Here is a 13,027-nt window from a genome sequence, read left to right as displayed (position 1 = left end):
CATCTCTTGGATGTTTGTCGGGTGCTGTTGCATTATTTAAAAGTCACCAACAGTTTTCAGCGATCGGATCATTTGTTTATGTTATTTGAAGGTGCAAAAAAAAGGGTTGCACGGCCTCCAAGGGCACAATAGCATGTTGGATGAAGGAAGCAATTGTCTCAGCCTACATTTGCAAAGGAAGGAGAATTCCAGATGGATTGCGTGCACACTTTACTAGGACACAGGTGGCTTCTTGATCTGTCAGTTGGTTTCGCTGCAGGAGATTTGTAGAGCGGCGACGTGGTCGTCTTTACACACTTTTTCTTACCATTACCAGTTGGATGTTCAGACTCTGGGTGAAGTGTCCTTTGGCAAAAGTGTGTTGCATGGGGGTCTTTCACTGACCCGCCCAGTGTAGGGTTGCTTTGGTACATCCCACTTGTCTGAACTAATCTGGGGTATGAACAGGAAAAAACATTGATTCTTATCTGCTAATTTTCATTTCTGAAGTGCCACAGATCAGTCCAGAAACCCATCCCTGTGTATTTTTTTACTCAAGACCGTTGTGGCAAGTCCATCTTATGTCACACTTTCTGGGAAGAACTGTCAGGTTATACATATTCAGAGCCTTCAGAAAATGGCCTGATTGCTTTGTTCTCCTTGGACTGTTAATGGTTATGCTATGTTCAGGGGTTTTCTATTGTTTGGGTTAAGTATTTTCCCATTATTTTCACAATAGTTGGGGTGGTTGATCTCTAATCTGGCTTGAGTACAGGTCAATACTGAGAGACTGCAGGTGGCATGCTAGGTTATGTAGCAGTGCCTCAAAGTCTTTGGTTCTCTGCCTCCATCTGCTGGTAGGGATGCAAAATCCACTTGCCTGGACTGATCTGTGGTACTTCAGGAACAAAAATTAGCAGATAAGAACTAATTTTCCTATAAATAGCTCAAGTCTTTGGAGGTATTGATAAGCCCCCAGATTTTATTATATTTGAACTGTTCATGCTTCAGAGAATAATGCAACCCTTCAATGTCTGCAATAGAGCATACTCGGTGCCAACATTCCATGCAAAAGTTCCTTTTCCAAAATATGGCAGTTGTGAAGTGGGCAGCCAATAGTAAATGCCCAAAAGTCCGTGTTTACAAGGAATCAGCGAGCCTTACCAAGTGCCCCAACAAACCTGTCAAGGGTGCAATATAAATTGGAAGGTCTATATGTTTGCTATTTCCTGCAGAACCTTAGACCAGAATTGCCTCACCTCTGGCCAATGTCACCACATATGTATACAGTGTGCTCACACTTCTCAAACGTCAAAGATTTAATTGCAGGAGTCTGCCTGATCAGAACCATCAAGGGGTCTATTGCCAAATCAAACAATATGGGGGACAGAGGACAGCCTTATTTTGTCCATAAGAACATGCCATACTGGGTCAGACCAAGGGTCCATCAAGCCCAGCATCCTGTTTCCAACAGTGGCCAATCCAAGCCATAAGAACCTGGCAAGTACCCAAAAACTAAGTCTATTCCATGTTACCGTTGCTAGTAATAGCGGTGGTTATTATCTAGGTCAACTTAATTAATAGCAGGTAATGGACTTCTCGTCCAAGAACTTATCCAATCCTTTTTTAAACACAGCTATACTAACTGCACTAACCACATTCTCTGGCAACAAATTCCAGAGTTTAATTGTGCGTTGTGTAAAAAAGAACTTTCTCCGATTAGTTTTAAATGTGCCACATGCTAACTTCATGGAGTGCCCCCTAGTCTTTCTATTATCCGAAAGAGTAAAAAAACGATTCACATCTACCCGTTCTAGACCTCTCATGATTTTAAACACCTCTATCATATCCCCCCTCAGCAGTCTCTTCTCCAAGCTGAAAAGTCCTAACCTCTTTAGTCTTTCCTCATAGGGGAGCTGTTCCATTCCCTTTATCATTTTGGTCGCCCTTCTCTGTACCTTCTCCATCACAATTATATCTTTTTTGAGATGCAGCGACCAGAATTGTACACAGTATTCAAGGTGCGGTCTCACCATGGAGCGATACAGAGGCATTATGACATTTTCCGTTTTATTCATCATTCCCACATGCTATCAGGAAAATGGATGATAACACCGCATTAATCAGTATCCATGCACGCGGTGTAGCATACATTGCCTTCACCCATTCCAAAAACTATCTGGAAGACCCACATTGTGCATAACCGCAAATAGAAAAGGCCAGGAAAGATGATCGAAGGCCTTCTCTGCATCTAGCAATACTATTAAACCAGTATGGCCCAATCTCCTGGATAAATGGGCAATGTTAAACAGCCGCCTAATATTAGAGGTGGAGACCTGCCCTTTCACAAACCCCGTTTCGTCACTGTACACCAACAAAGGTAATATTGATTCCAGGTGGAGCTGCAAAACTTTGGCCAAGATTTTTAAATCCGAGTTCAAAAGAGAGATGGGGCAAAAGGACCCACAATCAGCTGGGTCTTTATCATCTTCATAAATAAGGAAGTCGATATTCAAAAGCCATTTAGATGGATAACTGAAAAGTTATCCGTCTAAGTGGCTATATTCAAAGCTGTATGCGGCTAAATTCTAGCTACATAATGACCTATGGGGCTAGAATTTAGCTACATACATCAGGAACGTTCCAGGGGCAGGCAGGAGATATTTACAGGAAGAGCAGAGTTAGCTGCATTAAATTATGCAGACTCTGCTCATGCCATAGGACTGTCCTAAAGTTGGCTGGATATACTTATCTGGCTAACTTTAAGATAGCCGGGGATATTCAGCGGTGTGGCCGTAAAAACTTCTTTAAAAAGTCAACATGGTATTCACCCAGCCTCAGGTACTTCTCAGTCAGCAGCGCCTGAATAGCTGTTTGAATCTCCTCCAAGGAAATGGGTACAGCTGGTTTTTCCCGGCAGGCCTCTGAAACAGTAGGCAAATGCAATTGGCCTAAGAAATTGCGAATAGCCTCTGGGTCTATTTTAGCAAGGGTGGAATATAACGTAACAAAATACCAAGTAAACATATTTTCTGTTTGTCCCAGATCTTACTTACTATCCCCCTGATGATCCTTAAGTGACACAATGTGAATCTTGCATTGCTTTTTCTTTACCACTCTAGCTAATAGTGTACCAGCTTTATCCCTGTATTACTCCAAGGGGAATTCTATGCTCCTGCACAGAATTTCTATTTTTGTGCAGAATTTGGAGAGATGCACAGCATGTTGTGAGTGGAACCCATCTTTCTCACAGTGAAGATGGAGTAGACCCCAGTGTGAAGAATGGAACCTGGATTACTGCGAGCAGAGTCCATCCCACTCTGGCAAAGATGGAAAGTGAGTGAGAGAGAATCTGTGTGTAGAGGTATATGTGTGAGAGAGAGAGAGTGAGACTGTGTATTGGGGTGTGTGTATATGTGTGAGAGAGGAAGCAAGGGTGGGTATGAGTATATGTGTGTGAGAGAGAACCTGTGTGAGGGTATGTGGGTTTGTGTGCCAGAGAGAGAGAGAGAGGGAGCCTATGTTAAGAGATTGTAAGAGAGTATGTATATGTATGAGAGATTGGGAGCTGGTGTGTGTGAAAAAGGGATTGTGTGTGTGTGTTTGTGTGAGAGAGAGAGAGAGAGACTGAGGGTGCCTGTTTGTGAGAAAGGGAGCCTGTGAAGGTGTGTTTGCAAGAGAAATAGGGAACCAGTATAAGGGGTGTGTGTGTGTGTGTGTGGGTGGGTGTGTGTGTGTGAATGAGAGAGAGAGAGAGAGGGATCCTATGTGCAAGGGTGGGTATGAGTGTGTGTGAGAGAGAGAGTTTGTGTGAGGGTGTGTGGGTATGTGTGTGCCAGAGAGAGGGAGCTTATGTTAGGAGATTTTGAGGAGCTAGATTGGGAGCTAATGTGTGTGAAAAAGGGATTGTGTATGTGCGAATTTGTGAAAGAGTGTGCATATTTGCAAGAGAGGGAGCCTGTGTGAAGGTGTGTGTGCAAGAGAAAAAGGGAATCTGTGTAAGGGAGTGTGTGTGTGAGAGAGAAGGAGCCTGTATGAGGGGGGGAGGTGTAGGTGCACAAGAGAGAGGGAGCCAGTGTGAGGGATTGTGTGTGTGAGAGAGGGACAGAGGGAGTCTGTGTGAGGAGCAGTATTGAGAGAGGGGTCAAATTCTAGGAGTGGAGATAGTGGAAGAGGTTGAGCCTAGAGAGGGAAGGGAGATATAATGGAGGATGGAGGAGGTGGGGTCTGAGAGGGCAAAGTGACAGGGGCCTGGCCAGGGGAGCAGGGAGAAAGGTTGGAAGGAACAGACTTTTCTCTCTGGGAACAGTTGCGAGCAGTAGTATGGTGCTTTCTTCAAGCTTCGCAAATTGTGACATTTGAAATATATTCTAGATAGGGGTATGTAAGGGAGTATTCAAAAAATTCCCTCAAATCACCTTAAAAACAGGCTAGAGCCATCTGCCCCGATCCACAATAAGGCTCAGTCGCACAAAGGATTCTGGGTCCCGGGAGGATCCCTTCCTAATAGTATAAAAGATCAGAGCACAGAAGGTTTAGGAAGACCCCGGTGAGCTGCTGTGAGCCCATGGTACGCCCGTACTGAATACGTCTGAACTGCTTTGCTGTTTAATGTGAGAAGAGCTACTTTTGTTTTGCTGTTTTATTTTGACTTCTGTAAATAAATTCTTCTTCCTGACCAGAACAGCCAAATCTTGCTGTCTTCTTGTCTGTTCCAGATGCTATGATTAGTTCAATCGCTACATACGGTGGTAGCAGGATCGGGTGGCCTAAAGAGGGGACTACAGGCTTCAATCCATAGCGATAATACAAACCCCCCCCCCCAAAAAAAAACAGAGACCTTTTCTTTTCTCCTGTATCCTGGGGCCACCCTTGCTTCTTGCCTCATGGCACTAAAAACTGGCTAAGGGGGTAGCCTGTCTGGTATAGAGAGGGTTCAAGAAGTGAGGCAGGGTTGGATAGGCCAGCAGAATTTTTTTTTTCTTTCTTTCTCTCCTTTCCTGGGAGAGGTGTTTGCTTAGTACCCCACCCCCCCTTTCAGGATGCAGGCAAACGTGGAGCAAGTCATACAGGTTCTGGCTACCAGGCAACAACTACAAAATGCTTTGTAGGGCCAGATTGACCAACAACATGCATTAAGGGAGCAAGTGGCTCAACAGTACACCATATTGACTCAAGTGGCACTAGCAGTACAAATGGTGGTGACAAAACCACCTCCTTTGGCCTCGAACTTACTAAAGATGACTCCTGGAGAGGAACCCGACATCTTCTTGAAGAATTTTGAGTGGACAGCTAGACTGACCAGCTGGCCAGAGGTCAGCTGAACAGCCTATTTAGGTAACTTACTAATTGGAGCTTATCAAGCTGCTTTCCAGGCTGCGAACCCCGACGACAGTCACATAACAGAAAATGAAGACTACCATTCTCCAGAGAACTGGGCTCAACCCAGAGGGCTATCAACAATGCTTCCAGTCCGGCTTCCTACAGCCTGGGAAGAATCCAAGAAACCTTTTCCATAGAGTTAGCGATGTCACCTGGAAGTGGCTCTGCCCAGAGATGAAGACTGGTGAGGAATTCACCAAGACTATTCTCTTGGAGCAATACCTAGATGTCCTTGGATGGCCCATGCAGCAGTGGGTCTACCAACAGCCGAACCTAACATTGGAGAAGGCCTTAGAAATAGCCGAGGGATACCACCAGGCTCACTCTATGCTGGAGACACTGCATTCCCCTGAGAAGTTATGGGACAGATGTAGAGGCCGACGAGATCCTAAGAGTTAGAATCTCCGGCTGCCAGAAGAGCTGGCTCAAACGCAGTCACAACCCCAGGGCCTAACTTGGGGAGTCCTCCATGTTTCACTTGTGGACCATCCACACTGTGAAGAAAAAGCTATGGACATCAATGCTGTAACCTCATATCGTTGTCATTTTGCGGATATTCTCATTCAAGAGGCTGACTCCTTCGTACATTCAATAGAAATAGATGATATTCCAACACAGGCTCTGGTCGATTCGAGGAGCGTGAAGATCCTCATTCAACGTGAATTGGTGAAACAGATGCAAATTAACTATGATAATGTGGTGATGTTGAACTGCATACATGGCGACCACATACAATATCCAAGTTGCGAAGTGCAGTTAAAAGACACCCCTCAGCCAAGACAAAATAGAAGTGGGAGTCCTTCCATGGTTCCCCATCCCATCCTGATTGGGCGGGACCATCTGAACTTTAACAGTCTTTGGACCAGCTTATGATGGGGACACCCATCCCCCCTACTGAGGAGTTGCCACTCTCCTAAATCTTCCCCATAGAGGTCATGGACTTGTTTCCTAAGGTATCTAAAACACCTAAATCATGGAAACAATGACGACAGGATAAGTACAGTCATGCAGCTGGACCAAGTGAGTACGTCCCGGCAAACTTGAGAAGATTGACTTAAAGCAGTTGCTTGAGCGGAATACAGAAATCTTCTCAGGTTTGCCGGGACGTACTCACTTGGTCCAGCATGATATCATTACCCCGCCTGGGGTGGTCATACGTCAATGACCATACCGAATCCCAGACATCAGGTGCTAAAAGAGATGCTTCAGATCGGAGTCATAGAAGAATCACTATACGTTATCTGTAATAAGTTGTTATAACTGTAAACCAGAGTGAAGGCAGCCCGCTATACTTCGGTATATAAAAGAGTCTAAATAAATAAATAAAAATCTACTAGCGACTGGTCTTCGCCCATAGCCCTTGTACCGAAGCTGGATGGGAGTATAAGATTTTGTATAGACTTTAAAAAAGTCAACGGAGTCTCCAAACTGGACGCATACCCAGTGCCTAGGGCCAATGAGCTGATCGAGCACCTGGGATCGGCTTAGTTCATCTCAACCTGGATCTCACCAAAGGATACTGGAAAGTACCCCTCACACCAATGGTGAAGGAGAAGATGGCCATCTGAACACCAGTGGGGCTCTTCCAGTTTATGGTCCTCTCTTATGGCATCCATGGCGCCCCCCCCCCCCATTCCAGCGCTTGGTCAACTCATGCTCTGCCCGCACCAGGGCTATGCTGCTGCATACCTGGACAACATAGTGGCCTACAGCCCAAATTGGAGGACATACCTGAGCCAACTTCAAGCTGCACTAACCACTCTGAGGAAGGCGGGGCTGACAGCAAACCCAAAGAAGTGCTTATTTGGAGGACAAGAAGTCCAAAACCTGCACTATACTTTGGAGAAGGGTCAAGGCCACCCAGCAGTCCAGGAAGATTGAGGCAATTACTAAGGTATTGGTCCCACAAACCAAAGGGAAGGTAAGGGCATTCCTAGGCCTGACAGGCTACTATAGAAGGTTTATGCCTAGCTAGTCCAAGAAGGCAGGGCCACTTACAAAACTCTTACTGAAGAAATCACTGGAAAAAGTCCAATGGTTGGCCGAGACAGAGAAAGCTTCCAGGAGCTGAAGGAAGCAATCTGCTCCAATCCGGTCCTAATAAGTCCAGACTTCATGGAACCTTTCATCATTCAGATGGATGCCTCAGAAGTAGGACTGGGGGTGGTCCACAGCCAAATGAAGGATGGCCAAGTGCATCCGGTGACCTATGTAAGCCAGAAGCTCTTGCCACAGAAGAAAAAAGTACTCTACAGTAGAGAAAGAGGTCTTAGCAGTAAAATGGGCCCTCAAAGCCTTACGATATTACATCCTGGGACAGCATTATATCCTGGTGACGAACCACCAATTGCTCATATGGATAAACCAGAACAAAGAGACCAACTCCAGGGTGATGAGGGGGTTCCTGGCTCTGCAGCCCTTCAGTTACAAAATTCAGCACAGGCCTGAGAAGGAGAACGTCACTGCTGACTTTCTGTCAAGAGAGGTGTTCCTGACACAGGCAGGCACTCACCCGAGTAAAGGTGAGCTGAAGCGGAGGGTATGTGAGGGAGTATACAAAAGATTCCCTCAAACGACCTTAAAATATAGACTAGAGCCATCTACCTCGGTCGGCCTTAAGGTGCAGGCGCAGGGCTGCAAAGGATTCTGGGTTCTGGGCAGATCTCTTCCAAACAGGATAAAGGATCAGGGCACAGAAGGGTTAGGAAGGCCATGGGAAGCTGCTGCGAGCCCATGGTATGCCCATACTAAATACGTATGAACTGCTTTGATATTTAATGCGAGGTGAGCTACTTTTGTTTTGCTGTTTATCTTGACTTATGTAAATAAATCTTTGCTCCTGACTAGAATAGCCAAGTCTTGTTGTCTTCCTTGGCTGTTCCAGATGCCATGGTCAGTCCATATGCTACAGGGTGATTTTAGGATTGTGGTTCAGGCATTTGTTTGTTGCAATAGCAACGCCCTTTATTTTGGCTTGCCGAAATGCCATTTGAGGGCATTGCAATTAGTCCTGAATGCGGCCGCCCGTTTGCTTACGGGAACCTCGCTAAGGGACCACATTGTCCCAATACTAAAGTACTTGCATTGGCTTCCATTTAGCCAAATAATTAAATTTAAAGTATTATCTCTGGCTCACTGCGTGATCTATGGGGAACAGCAAAAGTATTTGAAGGCACAGTTTCCTGGTACCTTCCTGCCCAAACGCTGCATTCTGAGGGAGCTCAGTTGTTATCTGCTCCTGGAGTTTCTAAAATTAGATTACTGGAAACTAGGAACAGGGCCTTCTCTTGTATAGTGCTGTCCTCATGGAAAAGTCTCCCTGTAGAGATTCGACTTTTACAGGACTATAAGGTTTCTCGAAAGCAAATGTAGGCTCATTTATTTTGTAAAGCTTTTTGATGAATTGTTGTTGCTGTTTTTTTATATCTTGTTTTGGCTTTTTAATGTGTATGTAAAATTGTAAGCCGCCCAGAACAAATGTCTGGTAATTGGGCAGGTTAGAAATTACTGCAAGTAAGTAAGTACATTTTTAAAATTCTGCATCTTTATATAAGAATTTTTCTGTATTACATTTTAAATTAATTACTTAATGACTGTGATGTATATTGTGTTATTTTGACCAATATAATGTATGCAGAGTTTTGCAGAATTTTACATTTTTGTGTGCAGAATTCTCCCAGGGGTAGTGCTTATAGTACTTTAATCGCATACATTTAAGTGCTTTTTCTAGGTTCTGCACTTCTTGAGCATGGAGTTCATGTTGACCATCCTCCACTTGTCTATAGGTTTTATTTGAGCAGTTTAAGCTTATGTTTGGCTTCCAGATTTTTAATCGTCTCTGTTTTCTTCCTGTTCTCTGAGCTGTGGCACCACATGTTGCTGAGTTCCCACTGGGCCTAGCCTTTAAAAATATCGAGGTTCATATTCAAAAGCCATTTAGACGGATAAAGTATTAGTTATCCGTCTAAATGCCTTACCCGGCTATATTCAGCCTTTATCTAGCTAAATTCTAGCCAGCTAACATTAAGTGGCTAGATTTAGCCGGATAAGTTAGATATATCTATCCAAGTTAGGAAAATGCACACTTGTAAATTGAGCGTCCATTTTCCTACCCTGACCTCTGTCAAGATTTTTTTTTCCTGATGCTTCCTGTGGTCCTTCCTACTTAGTGGCAGCTCCAAGCTGCCACCAAAAAATGATTTTTGGCTTTTTTGGTGGCAGCTTGGAGTGCATGAAGACTTAACGCCAGCTCAGAGGTTGGTATTATGTTTTGCATGTTAAAAAGTGCATATCGGGCACAAGGTGATTTTTTTGCATTGAGGGTAATAGCGAATAGTGATGACCGCTATTAGCTATGCGCTGGTTTGGACGCGCGTTTTGGACGCGCTAATCGCATTATTGCATCGAGAGTTATTCTAGCGCGTCCTAAACACACGTCCAACCATGTGGCAAGCTGTGTGCAGTGTATTGCATCGGCCTGATTGTGCTCTGATAAGATCTGTATGGATTAGCAGAATATAAATGATTTTAAAATAAATAATATTGGCTTTTCTGTACTCTGTAATTTTATTTTACTGATGCTGTTATATTTTTTTTTTCTTTGTTTGGTATCTATTTTGGGAGCAATTTTCAATGCGCCTGCATCGGGGGAAAAGGATGGCAAGTACTTTTTCTCCTGTGGATTTTGCAGCAGAGCTCAAAGCAACAGCAGGTGCATCCTTTTCCTTTGAAACTGGTGACAGGTGCAAAGTCCCTGCAGACCTCCGTGTCCGCTTTTTGTGCGGGCATTTTTTTGTTCCCCGTGGAAAATAACACACGTAGATCTGAACATGCAATTTGAGTGTGTCATTTAACTCCCCTGAACTAAACCCACGCACACACACTCCAGCACTGCATGTCTGTTCAGTCACATTCAGGGAAGGTGATTTGCAGTCAGCTCAGGTAAGTCTCTGTTTACCCATGTAAACAGCTTTGATAATTGTTTTCCCAATGTATTACATAATCCAATTTTGCAAACTTAAGGCTTCGGGAATCTGAATGGGGCAGAGAGAGGGGGGGGGGTAGGGGGTAAGGAGGCAGGAGAGAGAGATTTCCTACCTGTAAAGTATTCAGACAGGACACTTTGGGCAAACCCTGGAGAGGAAGCAGGAGAGGAAGAGTAACAAGTAAAAGCACATGAAGTTACAGAGCTTGGGCGTGGCCCGGCAGAGAAAGAAGAGAAAGCACGTACAGCTTCATAAGCAAGTGTAGAAAATACAGGAGGGGCAGATACCAATGCTCGGGAAGTCCTGGAGAGGAACCAGGCAGGCCACACATCGAAGTTCCAGAGCAGACGGGGAAACGGGAGCAGAAGCAGCGGGCCTCACTGCAAGCTGTGCCCCTTCCCTCTCTGCAGAAAGAGAGGCAGAAAGCACAGACACCCGTGGGGTGGAACCACAGCTGCTAATGAACTGTGTGTGCTGGGCAGAGAGTAGGGAGAGAATAGGAAGAAAGTGAGACACTCAGAAAGTCAGGCAGAGAGGGGCTGGGCCTGTCGGTGTCGCACACTGCTAGCTCCACTCCCACCACAAAGCTGACCATTATCTTCCCCCCCTCCCCCCCCCCAGGGAAAGGCTTTCTTGCAGCCTGGACCATGCTTTGAGCCTACCTTTGTGTGGTAAGCCCACAGATGATCTGTCGTCAGGTCGTGCACGTTTCTCCTCATCCTCTTCCTCCTCGCTATCAGCAAAGTCCTCCAGGTTCCCGATGTCTGTGGGCTTCACACTCATCAGACTGGCCAAGCTCTGCATATCTTCATCTCTACAGAGGAAGATGAGAGAGAGAGAGAGTAAGGAGAAAGACCGGGCACCGTGGAAAAGGAATGTAATAGACAGATTGGGCACTGGGGGAAACGAGGTGGGAAAGAGAGACTGGCACCGAGGGAAGAGTAATAGGTGAGGAGCTGTATGATAAAATATGAATGAGGAAGGGGGGCACTGATTGGGGGGGGGGGAAGAGGACAGTAATGGTTGGTGGTGGAGCTGTGGACGTACGTGGCTTTCCCCTCATGCAGGAAGACGCAGGACAGGGAGAGCTGCAGCGTGGCTGCCACCACCTTCACCGAGCGTGGCTTCAGCTTTAACTTCAGGTCTGTCTGCGTGGGTGTGGCACTGGCAAACTTCTTCATGTTGATGTCCACAGACGCCAGGACTTTACGCTGGCCCTTGGACTCCTGGGCAACAAGAGAGAAGAGGGCAAGTGAGGACTGGCGGAAAAGAGGAGGAGGAGCTCAATGCACTCCTGTGACATCGTCATCAACAGGCAGAAGAGAGGAGGAGCTTACAGGGCCAGTTTCAAAGGCGTTCCTGCAGGCAGAACAGCGCTTCCTGCGCAGACATGGACTCTGACAACTGCCTGCCCTCTCGGCACATAAAAGTACAAGCAAAGTGTCCATACATGCATTACTTTTACATGCAGCGAAAGGAGGAGCTCCTGAGGGCAGAGTTACACACGTAATTTCACTGGAAAAAGTCCCTACATCAATAAGTAGGTTCCGGTCTGTGCGCGTACTTTTTTCTAACCCAGTTTTCAAAAGGAAAAAAGTTTTCCCTTTGAAAATTGATGTAAAGTCTGCAGGTGAAATCGTACCTGCAGACTTTACACTTCTGGGCACAGTATACACTTGTGACATCATCGCAGCTGTGACATTATCAGAACAAGCACGAGAGGGGAGGCAGCGCTGAGTGTGATTCTGCCATCTTGGAGGTGCAGCAGTCTCTCCACTCTTCACCAACGACTCGATTCCGGGACTTACATTTTCAATCAGGAAAGTCCATTCCTTGTCCTCATACTCCTCTACGTGAGGATCCTGCAAGGAACAGAACACAGAAGACTGAGAAGCAGGTCACGTGTCATCACGGGATTTTGTGTGTGTGTGTGTGGGGGGGGGGGGGGGGGTCTGGAGAAAGGGGCATCAGTGCACTCCAGAAATGGGAGAAACTAGGGGACCCGATCAGGCTCCCTCATGCCTCCTGCTGATTAGAGAGAGAGAGAGAGAGAGAGAGGGAGACCCAGCTCTCAGGCTGAGGTGTGGGCAATGGCCCTGCAATCAACACGCTCAGCCTTCATCGTTGGATCAAGCAGTATCCCTCGGCATGCCCAGAAATTATCCAATTTTCTCTAAAAACCCACCTAAGGAGCTGTATACAGAACCTTGCTGAGCAATAAATTCCATAATCTAACAACCCTATCTTAATTTCAACTCAAATCTCCCTTTTTTCACCATCGAGTTATGTTCTCCTGCCGACTGCCAAACTTTCTAGTGATGGACATAGAGCGACTGACTTGGCCCTTGGTCCCCCCTCCTCTCAGGGGGTAAATGGTTCTAGCTGCCCCTTTCCCCAATGCCCCAGCCTTACCCGGTAGAGTGTGACAGTGATGTCCACATTTTCAGGTACCATCCACACCACCATGCCACGGTACGGGTTCTTGATGCCTGGCTGCCAGCTGTGAGGCTGCGGGGGGGAGATAAAGCACGTCTGGATGACCAGGTGATGCACAGTTACCGCTCTGCACCCAGGTTCCCTCCTGCGGCTTTCTGTCACCCAGAATCTTAAGATCTGCATGCCAGGGAAGGGACTTGGCATGCGCACGGTTTATACTCTACAGCGCTGTGTGGGGTTCCATA

The 13,027-nt window shown here is 46.1% G+C and overlaps 1 protein-coding gene across 5 annotated transcripts in view; it reads right to left on the bottom strand.

Moving 5' to 3' along the window:
- Window positions 1-13,027, bottom strand: part of EHBP1L1 (EH domain binding protein 1 like 1) — a 55,549-nt gene that overhangs the window by 23,684 nt on the left and 18,838 nt on the right. For 4 of the 5 annotated variants that reach the window (XM_029611363.1, XM_029611364.1, XM_029611367.1 and 1 more), the window contains exons 3-7: window positions 12,759-12,854; window positions 12,155-12,208; window positions 11,394-11,572; window positions 11,009-11,160; window positions 10,459-10,494 (exon numbers count right to left, since the gene is read on the bottom strand). In XM_029611363.1, coding sequence (XP_029467223.1) covers window positions 10,459-10,494; window positions 11,009-11,160; window positions 11,394-11,572; window positions 12,155-12,208; window positions 12,759-12,854 — 517 coding nt within the window. The remainder of the gene's footprint in view (window positions 1-10,458; window positions 10,495-11,008; window positions 11,161-11,393; window positions 11,573-12,154; window positions 12,209-12,758; window positions 12,855-13,027) is intronic. The other variant, XM_029611366.1, reaches the window with a different exon arrangement.

The sequence above is a fragment of the Rhinatrema bivittatum genome, chromosome 8 (genome assembly GCF_901001135.1).
Source record: "Rhinatrema bivittatum chromosome 8, aRhiBiv1.1, whole genome shotgun sequence".
NCBI classification, from domain to species: Eukaryota; Metazoa; Chordata; class Amphibia; order Gymnophiona; family Rhinatrematidae; genus Rhinatrema; species Rhinatrema bivittatum.
The sequence above is the reverse complement of the archived record's forward strand: the minus strand, read 5'-3'. Positions and strand labels throughout refer to the sequence as shown.